The following is a 12,970-nucleotide window of genomic DNA, read 5'->3' on the forward strand; positions in this document are numbered from 1 at the left end:
GGTATCATTCTTTTCAGAATTTATCGAACTTTAATATGATTTTGTTAGATTTTCAGATTCTTATTCCGTTTTTAAATTATAAACTAAAAAATATCAAGAACTCATGTCCCACGAGACAAGACTTTGCACCAAGAGATTTAACCACACCTGGGGTCGGAAATAAAAGTCAAAGAGTAGGACAACTGCTGTACAGGCTTTTGAACATTCGAAGCTCTGCATCACATGCAGATCACACGGCACGGCAACAGCAGCAGCAGGCCAGCAGCTGATCGAGCAAAGAGGAGGTAAATAAAAAACTATTTGTTTCCCATTGTATCACTGCTTAAGAGGGGGTTTCGGAGGAACGACTGCGTCCCCTTGGGGTGCCTTCTGCCCTCCTTTTCACAGCGTGAGTGGCAGAGACGCGAAGTGGCTGGTGAGCAAAGTGAGCAGGGGGGAACCCCCTAGTATTAATATAAACATAAGAATAAAAAATGAACAGATAAGATATAAACCTGGAATTTGAACCCCAGCCACGGGTTGAAATGTAACACAGTTAGCATGATAAAGCCTAAAAACATCTCCTTTGATTTACTGGATTCTTGAAAGCCTGAAGCATTTAAATGAGGACTTACACAAGGATGAGCTTCTAACCTAGATGAATATTTAGGGTTTCGGTCAGAGTAGCTCTACTCACAAAGTAAGAACACAGAATAAACATGAATTTTAAACAACATTAAACAATGCAATTTATGAGCTTTTTATTCATTCATTTTCTGACTATTTATGCACAATGGTCATGGTGCTGGAGAGTTGTTGTGTGCTCATTAGACATGCAGGTAAGAATTTCAAAGTATATGTGACCAGAAACTTAAAATGTACATTTATTTGCTTAGCAAATGCTTTTATCCAAAGCACTTACAGAAGAGGTCAACATGATTGAGTAAACATCAGTTTGGATGACTGCTTTGGAACAAGCATTACAGGACAAGGTTATAAAATTGATCATCACAAGTGAAGGGAGCAGAACAAAATATAAGCAACAATTATTAGGTTACAAGATCTAACAGTTAGACAGAAATTCACCAATCAAGAGAATCTTCAAACACTTCTTAAAGTCATTGAGGGAGTCCGAATTTCGAACATCACTGGGCTTCTCATTCCATCAGTTACTGTAGGAACTACACATGAGAAGAGTTGGGATTAACATTTGATGCCATGCCGAAATGGCATCACCAGATGGAATTCATCAGCACACCTGAATGGACAACAAGGGAGCACTGGACCTCAGAAGAATCTCCATATCTAGGTGTTGTGTACTCTGTAGCAAAGAATCAAGGATGTGAACTTAATACATGTCAGTGCAGGAAGCCTATGTAATGATCTGAATAGGTGGGTGACATGGGTCTGCTTTATCTAGTTTAACATCGTATGAACATCTGATACATTTGTGGCTTTTTTAAAGATTTGCCCTGTGTTTATTATTTGTGCCTGTCATACAATATAAGTTTGGGTAAGAAACAAGTACTGTAGTATTAAAATTGTAATCCATACTTACAATTACACCTCAAGAATTACGAATGTCTAGCTGGTACACTGAAGGAAGAAAAACCCCTGAATAAATATATAAATGTATATTTTAACAGCAAAAAAAGCTGTAGTGCAATTAATAATTAAAAATGATTACAAATGTACATGGGTATATTTACATTTAAGCAGTGTTTAATTGCCAATATCAATTCAATAATTATGTGTGTGTGTGCGTGTGTATATGTGTATGTGCATATGCAGTATATATATATATATATATATATATATATATATATATATATATATATATTGTCATAAACTTGACTCAAAGTCATGGAAAGGTTTGGGGCAGCCACCCGTATAATTGATTTCCTAGCTGCAAAGTCGAACAAGTAAATACAGCACTGCTGAGCACAAAACCGAGTCCAAAACAGAACTGAGGGAATAGGGAGAAGGTGGAGGCTTTTAAAGGTGAAGACAGGAAGTGAGGTCAAAGGGGTCGGGCTCATGAAGGTCTTCAGCCATTGGTTTGAACCCGGACGTGACATCACAGGGGCCGGAGCCAGCAAGGTCTCCTTCCATAGGCTCGTTCCCGGAAGTGACGTCAAGAGGGTCCCGGTGGAATCTCCCGTGAATGGTCTACAGGAAAGGGAGAAAAAGAGTCTCTTTTTCACTCTGCCACATACTGGTATGACTTGGCACTGCCCTTACTCAAGCCCTTTAGCTGCCTCCCATGCGCACAGTGTGTGACAATATATATACCGTATATATAAATATATATATATATATATATATATATAAATATATATATATATAGATATATATATATATATATATATATATATATATATATATATATATATCTTCTATCTTTTCATTTCAAATGGATACTCAAAAACATTCATTAATCGGAGCTTACACAGAAGACACCAAAAAACTCAATAAACAATCGACTTGAATCAGAACCCCCCTTACCTGACACTCACTCCCTTATCATCACAAGGTGTCTGAAGGTACAGCGCACATCCTGGCCAAGTCAGGCGTCAGAATAGCACACAAACCCACGAACAATTTACGCACGGTCCTCGTTAATGCCAAAAACAAGAATTCGACAGCAGAAACACGAAATGCAGTTTATAGCATTCCATGCAGTTCTTGCTCAGCAGTATTCATAGGACAAACTTCAAAAAGAATCGCAACACGTATACAGGAACATCGCAACGGCGTCAGAAGAAACGACTCACTATCATTGATCTATACACATACTAAATCAACAGGACATACATTTAACTGGGACAATGTACAAATAAAATTCAAGGCCAGTATGAAAAGTACCAGAGAGCTGGCCGAATCCTGGTTATCAAATGACAGCGCCATCAACAGACACTTGGACATATATCCAGCATATGCAAACTTAAGAAGAACATATTCATAATAAACAAGACTTTACACCCAATACCCCCCCCCCCCCCACATACATTACAGAAAAAAATAATATTACAGCTTGTAATTATAAGAAGCATTTAATTTTTTTAGGCCATATGTATTAGTATAAATATTTTTGCACATATTTTATTAAAGTATGTATTTTAAGTGGGTGGCACGGTGGCGCAGTGGGTAGCGCTGCTGCCTCGCAGTTGGGAGACCTGGGGACCTGGGTTCGCTTCCCGGGTCCTCCCTGTGTGGAGTTTGCATGTTCTCCCCGTGTCTGCGTGGGTTTCCTCCGGGCGCTTCGATTTCCTCCCACAGTCCAAAGACATGCAGGTTAGGTGGATTGGCGATTCTAAATTGGCCCTAGTGTGTGCTTGGTGTGTGGGTGTGTTTGTGTGTGTCCTGCGGTGGGTTGGCACCCTGCCTGGGATTGGTTCGTGCCCTGTGTTGGCTGGGATTGGCTCCAGCAGACCCCTGTGACCCTGTGTTCGGATTCAGCTGGATGGATGGATGTATTTTAAGTATTTTTATGGTCACTGAACAATAAAGCCTGAAGTTCTTCATTTTATTAATAAACAATTAACAGTTAATTATAAAATTAATTATAAAAATACCAAAGATAATACTTTAATATAAATTATAAGGCTTCTATGCATCTGGTTATGCAGTAGCTTAGTGTAAAAAGTTTTTTTAAAGTGATAATGACAAAAAAAAAAGAAAATGGAATAGATATTAGAAACGGACGATCAAATGACATTAAATCAGTGATCAGTATTGGCCTTAAAAAACCTGATTGGAGCATCCCTATTATATACATAATTTTGGTATTCTTTATCAGTTGTAACTTGTTTATTTTCACATTTGTCACATTTTAATGCCTTTTTTTCTTTAAGTTTTAACATGTGAAGTTCCACACATTAAGGATGGCAGAATCTCCAATCCTGTAAAAGAATACAATGTAAATAAAACCTTACAGTATTCTTGTAATGACAATTTAAAGCGATCTCAAACTGATCCTGTTTGCACTGCTGAAGGCTGGAAACCAGAGCCAGTCTGTAATGGTAAGTAATTTCTTTTAATATTTCCTTGACGCCTTTTAAGTTTTTCTGGTCTATTAATTAATTCTGTTATTTTCCAAGATATCAAAATATTGTTTAAGTATGTACTTAATTTAGAATAATATATTCCTCATTTCTAAAACTTCAACCTTTAACCTTTGCCTCTGTTTGCACATCCTCGGTGTGGTATTTAAGTATGTAATGCTTTCAGAACACATGGATTAGCAATCAGGGGCAGTTACAAAGAGACAGATTTTATTTATTTTGCGAATACAATATACCTCCTATTTTTCCACTTATTGTATCTGAATAAATAAACAAATGAATAGTAGAATTACAAGAAATTGTGTGTGTGTCTCAAAAGGGGCAAAACAACAAAACAGTGAATTTCAATTCCAGTTAGCAGTACATATTTTTACTCCACTTCCCTTGTGGGATACACTGCAATAGTCTCCTCTACCTACTGTTGATTGTTCATCTTTCCTAACTCTAACCTTGAATCTTCTAAGCAGTGTGCTCATATGTATCTATGCTGAGATTATGGCTAGAATAGAATCTGAAGACTTTTGGTAAAAGAAAGATACAAATTGTTTGCTTAAACCTCACCTGCAGGCACAGACCTTCAATCTCATAATAAAATTTACTCTTATTTAACAAGACTTTAACAAATGCTCCTTTTAGTTTTAAAGATACTTACAAAACATCAGTAAAGTAATTATTCATCTGTGTTATGTGGCCTACTAAAATAACTTCACTCTGGAACCGTTAGAGGTGTGTTAAGTGAGACATTTTTCCCTTGATGTTGCATACTTCAATATACAACCTGTAAATCCATGATCAAGGGTGTCCCCAGATATCTCATTATGTATGTGCAAATATGCCAAAATTGTTATTGATCTACTTTTATTTATATATATGGGCCATGCATTGTGAAATATCTTCATTTAATATCCTCTGGTCACAGTAAGAAAGGTGCATTTGATATTTTGCATACTCATCCAAAATTCCAAAAGTTCAAATAAATTATATGTTGTGGTTGTTGGGGGGACGGCATGGTGGTGCAGTGGGTAGCGCTGCTGCCTCGCAGTTGGGAGATCTGGGTACCTGAGTTCGCTTCCCGGGTCCTCCCTGCGTGGAGTTTGTATGTTCTCCCTGTGTCTGTGTGGGTTTCCTCCGGGTGCTCCAGTTTCCTCCCACAGTCCAAAGACATGCAGGTTAAGTGGATTGGTGATTCTAAATTGGCCCTAGTGTGTGTTTGTGTGTGTCCTGCGGTGGGTTGGCACCCTGCCCGGGATTGGTTCCTGCCCTGTGTTGGCTGGGATTGGCTCCAGCAGACCCCCGTGACCCTGTGTTCGGATTCAGCGGGTTGGAAAATGGATGGATGGATGGTTTTTGGACCTATTCAAGGAGATCTCATTATGCAGCATTCTCCTTTTTGCAGCTTTTAATTCAACAGTGCTTACTGCTGCATCCCAATAAAGTGGGTGAGCTTTGTGTGATTTAATGTGAAAACCACAGAGTGAGCAAGAGATCTTCAGGGGTTCAGCCTCTATTACTTGTATAAAAGACTTAGCGTATGTACTCCATGCAACCTTATTCCACATTTTTTGTTAAAATTTCTCCATCCTGATTACTTCATTTTGGTGAATGTGTGCCTTATTCTGCTGCTCTGCTTTGATATTCCATAATAAACTAATATTTCATCCACCTTCTTTCTATTAGAACCTAACTAGTTTTGTGCAACATAAGTGTTCATCGTACAACTTATATATCTTTCATATACTGCATTGCATTATTCAGGCTGACTCTTTTAGATCTCCTGCATGGCTGAATTTCTGCTTCACTTCCAGCATGCATTATTTTGTGTGTTTATAATAATCACAGAAGATACATTTTTGGCATAGTCAGATTTACCTATAAATTGCACAGACTATGGGCTATGTGATCAGTAACCATTATTAGTAAGAAATGAACTTTTCATTGTTTTTTTACTATGGTTCTGTAAAATTGTGGATTTTAAATACTATTGCACAATAAGGATTTGAACCATTGAGCTTTCAACATTTATACGTTTGCCAAGTGCATTTAGCGATTTAACAACCCTTCCTACTGTACTTTAAATTTAAGTAAATGTTGGCGCTAAAGGCAAAGATTTTGGGGCCTGGAACTGCACATTTAAAATCTGACAATAATAATAATACATTTTATGTATATAGCACTTTTCCCATGACAATTTTGCTTCCTGAAACTATGCCAACTATATTGTGTCCCATTTCTCTTCAAATTTTACGTCTTATTAAATCTTTATTAACACAATCCTATAGAGCAGTGGTTCCCAAACTTGGGCCTGGGGACCCTCCTGTGGCTGCAGGTTTTTGTTCCAACCAGATTCACAATCGGTGATAATAATTGATAACAACTGATCTCATTTAATTAGCTGGTCTTTTCTATTCTTCTCTTATTCTGCATTAAAAAAAAAAACACAACAGTATGGTTTTTACATTTATAAGACATTTAGAAAATTTATATTTTTTTCCAAAGCTATCAATACCTAACTCGGTTTTGTTGTTTTCCTCTTATTTTTCCCTTTTCCTGTGTAGTTTGCTCCCTTCCTTTAACCCTAATAGTGACCATTAACAACCAGTGAAGCAGACATCCGGGATGATGAAAGCAGCAATGACTTCAGTGTCAGACCCGCTAATTAATAAATAATCAATTAAATAACCAGAACATCTGGAAAAGCAAAATGAAAATTATGTTGAAAATACTTTTAACGACTACATATTCACCATATAACCACTTATTACATTTTAGTAAAAATCTACAAAACTTTGTAATTTCTACATTGACTCCAAAACACAGAAACTGGGAAATAACGACACACTTAGTTGGTTAGAAAAAAAACCTACAGCCACAGTGGGTGCCCAGGACTGAGTTTGAGAACCACTGCTATAGAATATACAGTATATACAGTATTACACCATCACTGTATAATGTTGTTCATTAGAATGAAAGTACCGCTTCCTGACATGTTTGCTTTAAACAGTTTTTTATTTACAGTATTTGGACTGCACTGCTTTGCAGTTGTTTAAAAATGGTGATATTGTGAGATTGGGTTCAGTCTACATCCTCATACACTTACTTGATCAATTTTTTACATTATAAAGAGAGTCTGCCTGCATGGCAGTACACTTTTTTTAAAATGGCTAGTTTTGAAACCACATGCTGCTACACTTGGCATTGATTTATCTCAGCCTGACATTTTTCTGAGATAAAATGTACTGCTCTGTATTTGAAGGTGAAATTTCAGAAATATCACCACAAATAAAATTATTCCAATGAATACAAGAATAGCAGACAAGCAGAGCTAGAAGTGACTGGTACCTTTTCTCATTTTGCTGACATTGTTATATCCTGGATCTCATAAGAAATACCTAAGTGGCTATTACATATGCTTGATGTTTCTTCCATGTGGTTCATAACAGTAACTGCATAACACTTTAGTGCATAGACGTTTTTTAAGGAGTACGATTATTCATTTCAATTCTTAACATAAGTTAATTTAACAGTAGTTACTTATTAACAACCCTAGTTTGAAAGGTATGTTGAGATTCCATGCACTGAATTAAAGTAAAGAGAAGGTAGATGAAATGGCACACCCGCAAATGGCATTAAGTGGCTTCAACATTAGATAGATAGATAGATAGATAGATAGATAGATAGATAGATAGATAGATAGATAGATAGATAGATAGATAGATAGATAGATAGATAGATAGATAGATAGATAGATAGATAGATAGATAGATAGATAGATAGATAGATAGATAGATAGATAGATAGATAGATAGATAGATAGATACTTTATTAATCCCAAGGGGAAATTCACATACTCCAGCAGCACCTTACTGATACAAAAAAACAATATTAAATTGAAATTGAAGAGTCGCATAGTTTGGGAGAGGAACGATCTTCTCAATCTGTCAGTGGAGCAGGACAGTGACAGCAGTCTGTCGCTGAAGCTGCTCTTCTGTCTGGAGATGATACTGTTCAGTGGATGCAGTGGATTTTCCATAACTGATAGGAGCCTGCTGAGCACCCGTCGCTCTGCCACAGATGTGAAACTGTCCAGCTCCATGCCAAGAATAGAGTCTGCCTTCCTCACCAGTTTGTCCAGGCGTGCAGCGTCTTTTTTCTTAATGCTGCCTCCCCAGCACACCACCACATAGAAGAGGGCGCTCGCCACAACCGTCTGATAGAACATTTGCAGCATCTTATTGCAGATGTTGAAGGACGCCAACCTTCTAAGGAAGTATAGTCGGCTCTGTTCTTTCTTACACAGAGCATCAGTATTGGCAGTCCAGTCTAATTTATCATCCAGCTGCACTCCCAGGTATTTATAGGTCTGCACCATCTGCACACAGTCACCTCTGATGATCACGGGGTTCATGGGGGGTCTGGGCCTCCTAAAATCCACCACCAGCTCCTTGGTTTTGCTGGTGTTCAGGTGTAGGTGGTTTGAACTGCACCATTTAACAAAGTCATTGATTAGGTCCCTATACTCCTCCTCCTGCCCACTCCTGATGCAGCCCACGATAGCAGTGTCATCAGCGAACTTTTGCATGTGGCAGGACTCCGAGTTGTGTTGGAAGTCCAATGTATATAGGCTGAACAGGACCGGAGAAAGTGCAGTCCCTTGTGGCGTTCCTGTGTTGCTGACCACAATGTCAGACGTGCAGTTCCCAAGACGCACATACTGAGGTCTGTTTGTAAGATAGTCCACGATCCATGCCACTAGGTATGAATCTAATCCCATCTCTGTCAGCTTGTCCCTAAGGAGCAGAGGTTGGATTGTGTTGAAGGCGCTAGAGAAGTCTAGAAACATAATTCTTACAGCACCACTGCCTCTGTCCAAGTGAGAGAGGGATCGGTGTAGCATATAGATGATGGCATCCTCCGCTTCCACCTTCTCTTGATAGGCAAACTGCAGAGGGTCAAGGGCGTGCTGAACCTGTGGCCTCAGGTGGTGAAGCAGCAGCCTCTCCATGGTCTTCATCACATGTGATGTCAGAGCAACAGGCCGGAAGTCATTCAGCTCACTAGGGCGTGATACCTTTGGCACTGGGGTGATACAAGATGTTTTCCAAAGCCTCGGGACTCTCCCCTGTTCTAGGCTCAGGTTGAAGATGCGCTGTAGAGGACCCCCCAGCTCCGATGCACAGACCTTCAGCAGTCGTGGCGATACTCCATCTGGACCCGCTGCTTTGCTGGCACGAAGTCTCCTCAGCTCTCTGCTCACTTGCGCTGTTGTAATTATGGGTGGGGATGTCTCTCCTATGCTGGTATCAGCAGAAGGATGTGTGGAGAGTGCAGTACTCCGAGGTGAGAGTGAGAGTGGGTTAGGGTGGTCAAACCTGTTAAAGAAGTTGTTCATTTGGTTTGCTCTCTTCACGTCTCTCTCGATGGTGGCACCCCGCTTCGAGCTGCAGCCAGTGATGATCTTCATCCCATCCCACACTTCCTTCATGCTGTTATTCTGCAACTTCTGCTCCAGCTTTCTCCTGTACTGCTCCTTCGCCACCCAGAGCTGAACTTGGAGTTCCTTCTGCACGCGCTTGAGCTCATGCTGATCGCCGTCTTTAAAAGCCCTTTTCTTCTGATTCAAAAGGCCCTTGATGTCACTTGTAATCCATGGCTTGTTGTTAGCATAGCAGCGTACTGTTCTTACTGGAACTACAATGTCCATACAGAAGTTGATGTAGTCAGTAGTGCAGTCAACAACTTCATCAATGTTCTCACTATGTGATCCCTGCAGGATATCCCAGTCTGTAGTTCCAAAACATTCTCTCAGAGTATTCTCAGCCTCATTAAAATGTCACTTTAATTTGTAGTCTTTATATTTCACTTTTTCTTGTGTTTTAGTTAGAATTGATTCTGTGTTTCTTCCTTTTGGGCACAGACGTCTTATAACAATGGCTTGACATCAGAGCCAAATCCAAACCTACTGGTTCCTAGTTGTCAGGACAGCTTTTCTTGATTTTGTAAAACGTAGGCATTTTTTGTTTTTATTTGCGTTAGTCTTGTTTGGACCCTGTAGTCCACTCCATTACATAGTGAATGGTTACTGTATAGAGGTGGTTTCTGGTACAAGCCTATTAAACAATCCACTCACAGAACCTCTAGGCAGGTGTTGGTTCTCTACATAATATTTTAGTAAGTCTGAAAAGGAGAAGGGAGGAGAAGAACTGTTTATTCTGTCCTTGATTTCTTACTGGTTTCCAATATTTCACTGTCTGTAACTGTTTTTTTTTTCTTTTTAAGGCAATTCCTTTACATTAATATAGCACTTCTCTCACTACTCAAAGCACTTTGCGAACTCCATGCATGAAGGACACGAGACACGAACCCATGACGTCCTTACTGGGAGGCAGCAGCACTACCACTGCACCACAGGGCACCATGTTGTGTGTATTCAGTGCAAAGCTGTTTTTCAAGACAATGTTGCCTTTATGGGGAAAGAAACGTTTTGGACTGAAATTGGCAATTTAATCTTGAAATAGAATGAGTTAGTCACTACGCTGGACCTTACAAATGCTTTTCAAACTTTGTATTTGGCCATTTCAGCTCTGTTTCTACATTTTTAGATACTTTGCCCACTGGTGCCCACAAATGAGTGTTTAGGGCATGTGTGTTCTTTAGAAACCAAACTTTAAATGAAGAGTGCTGTCGTATCTCACACTCAGTCACATCCTACGGCAGGCTGACTCACTCATGATTATACCCTTTGTTTGGCAGCACCAATTTACCTTCATTATTTAAACTCACTTTCAATAGTTCTTTGCGTTGATTCATTCCTGTGTTATTGAGAAGAAAACCGTGACTAATCCCAACAACTTCCCTTTATAAATAGGAAAGAAAATCTAACAAAAAACTGGAGTTTTCTAAACACAACCTTTTCTTTTCACAGAGGCAGCAAAATGCACAAATGCAAACAGCTTACTTTTTATAAATCCTAAGAAAAGGCAGCAACTAACTTGCTTTTTATTCTCAACACTTTGAGAAATATTGTTTATGCTGCAGTTGTGCGGTTCAGTGGTGACATATTTGGAGAAATGATCCTATTGTGCACATACCTAAGATATACTTTTCTAAAATGGCTTTCCATTTAGTAAAGAATATTCATTGTTACATTTATTAAATCTATATTGGGAATTTCAAGAACTAATTAAATGTTTTATTAAGAAATGCAAACAACCGACAGGTAAGGAAAACATTGTTAGTTTAAATCTAACCCTTCACTTCTCTTGACTCCTTCCTACAAGTCTCAGTGTCCTCTCTGCAGTTGTCCATAATTTGTTCTGCAGATTTCTAGGATGAAACTAAAGTTTTTATAAAGCCTGGTGTCCATTAAACATTCTTTGAAGCCTAAACTGTTAAGATTTAGTCAAACAAAGGGTTTGTGTTATTTTTCAGATGGAAGATGTTCCTTGCCGCCTAAAATTGACAATGGAGACATAAAAGATCGTGTTAACTCATGGTACAATGATGGTGCTGAAGTTACATATCAGTGCAAAGAGGACTATGTGATGGAAGGGGACAGTGTTGTCAAATGTTCAGTAGGAGACTGGTCCAAACCACCTCAGTGCATGAGTAAGTATGAAAGTTTCAAGATTTAATTTTTAAAAAAATGATATTATTGTAATGTGCACAGTACCTTTGGTTGTCTCCTCTGAGGATTTTTCATTTTCTTTAATGGCACTGAAAAATAAATTGGATCAATGAATCACTGTAATGCTGGATTTTGTCATAGTCTTGCGTAGGTTCAAATTTAATTGTTTCTTTAATTAGAAATTCTTCTGTCTTCCATTGTAACAATTAAGAACATTTTTATGATTTATTTCCTATCATATTTGGTTATCAACAAGTATTTAAAAATCTCATTTATTATCATCTTCAGAAATCATTTGTGACGGCCTTGGTTGGCTACAGCTGCAATAATCCTTTTGAACCCAGGACCGTCAATAGTCATATAACGAGATATACCTACCAAATCCTATCACAAAATGCAAAAAAATTATGGCTTAGAACTGAGTAACTTCTGAGTAAGCATCTTTTAACCATCTAGGTCTTTCCTTAAAAAAATGAATTACTCCTATTATTCCAATGTATAGGAAGCATAAAAAATGTAACAAATGGCAGAGAGGGATAAGAAACAGTCACGCAGATGAAAACACAGTTTGGTACACTAAATAGCAAAAAGCTTAGCTTTTCCAAAGGGCAAAATGAGACTTGAATCACCATGCCAGCAATAGATTAAAACTAGTAGACATTCTCTTTAATGTTTAAATGCTTGGGCGGCACGGTGCCGCAGTGTGTAGCGCTGCTGCCTCACAGTAAGGAGACCTGTGTTCACTTCCCGGGTCCTCCCTGCGTGGAGTTTGCATGTTCTCCCCGTGTCTGCGTGGGTTTCCTCCGGGTACTGCGGTTTCCCCCCATAGTCCAAAGAAATGCTGGTTAGGTGCATTGACAATCCTAAATTGTCCCTAGTGTGTGTGGGTGTGTGCCCTGTGGTGGCACCCTGCCCAGAATTTGTTCCTGCTTTGCGCCCTGTGTTGGCTGGGATTGGCTCCAGCAGACCCTGTGTTAGGATATTGTGGGTTGGATAATGGATGGATGGATGTTTAAGTGCTCAGGAAGTATCTGTTCTTTTGCAAAACATCCATTTTTTATTTCAGAAACTTCTGATGAACTTCTGATATGCAGCAAACCCTTAAATAAAATGGCTACAATACCATAACTTGTGTGCATTAGGAAATTGCCTGACATTAGAGCAACAAACCTAATGAAAAGACAATTGTTGTTAATAAGCAAGCAAAACACAATAATATCATGTTAGCAAAGTAAATTCTAAAGTAAAAATGTGTAGAAATCAATGCAGAGTAAACAAGGATTCCCTGTTGATTTCAATTGCA

The 12,970-nt window shown here is 38.8% G+C and overlaps 2 protein-coding genes across 5 annotated transcripts in view; both read left to right on the forward strand.

The window, feature by feature from the left end:
- LOC114658913 (complement factor H-like) overlaps positions 1-12,970 on the forward strand; it is a 249,862-nt gene that overhangs the window by 224,553 nt on the left and 12,339 nt on the right. Inside the window, exons 15-16 of one of the 3 annotated variants that reach the window (XM_051933311.1) lie at positions 3,834-4,001; positions 11,472-11,648. The exons of the other annotated variants lie outside the window; for them this stretch is intronic. Of the exons in view, the coding sequence (XP_051789271.1) occupies positions 3,834-4,001; positions 11,472-11,648 (345 nt within the window). The remainder of the gene's footprint in view (positions 1-3,833; positions 4,002-11,471; positions 11,649-12,970) is intronic. 3 annotated transcript variants of the gene reach the window in all.
- LOC114658914 (coagulation factor XIII B chain-like) overlaps positions 1-12,970 on the forward strand; it is a 180,826-nt gene that overhangs the window by 94,286 nt on the left and 73,570 nt on the right. The gene's annotated exons all lie outside the window — the stretch shown is intronic.

The sequence above is a fragment of the Erpetoichthys calabaricus genome, chromosome 10, assembly GCF_900747795.2.
Source record: "Erpetoichthys calabaricus chromosome 10, fErpCal1.3, whole genome shotgun sequence".
In the NCBI taxonomy this organism is placed as follows: Eukaryota; Metazoa; Chordata; class Cladistia; order Polypteriformes; family Polypteridae; genus Erpetoichthys; species Erpetoichthys calabaricus.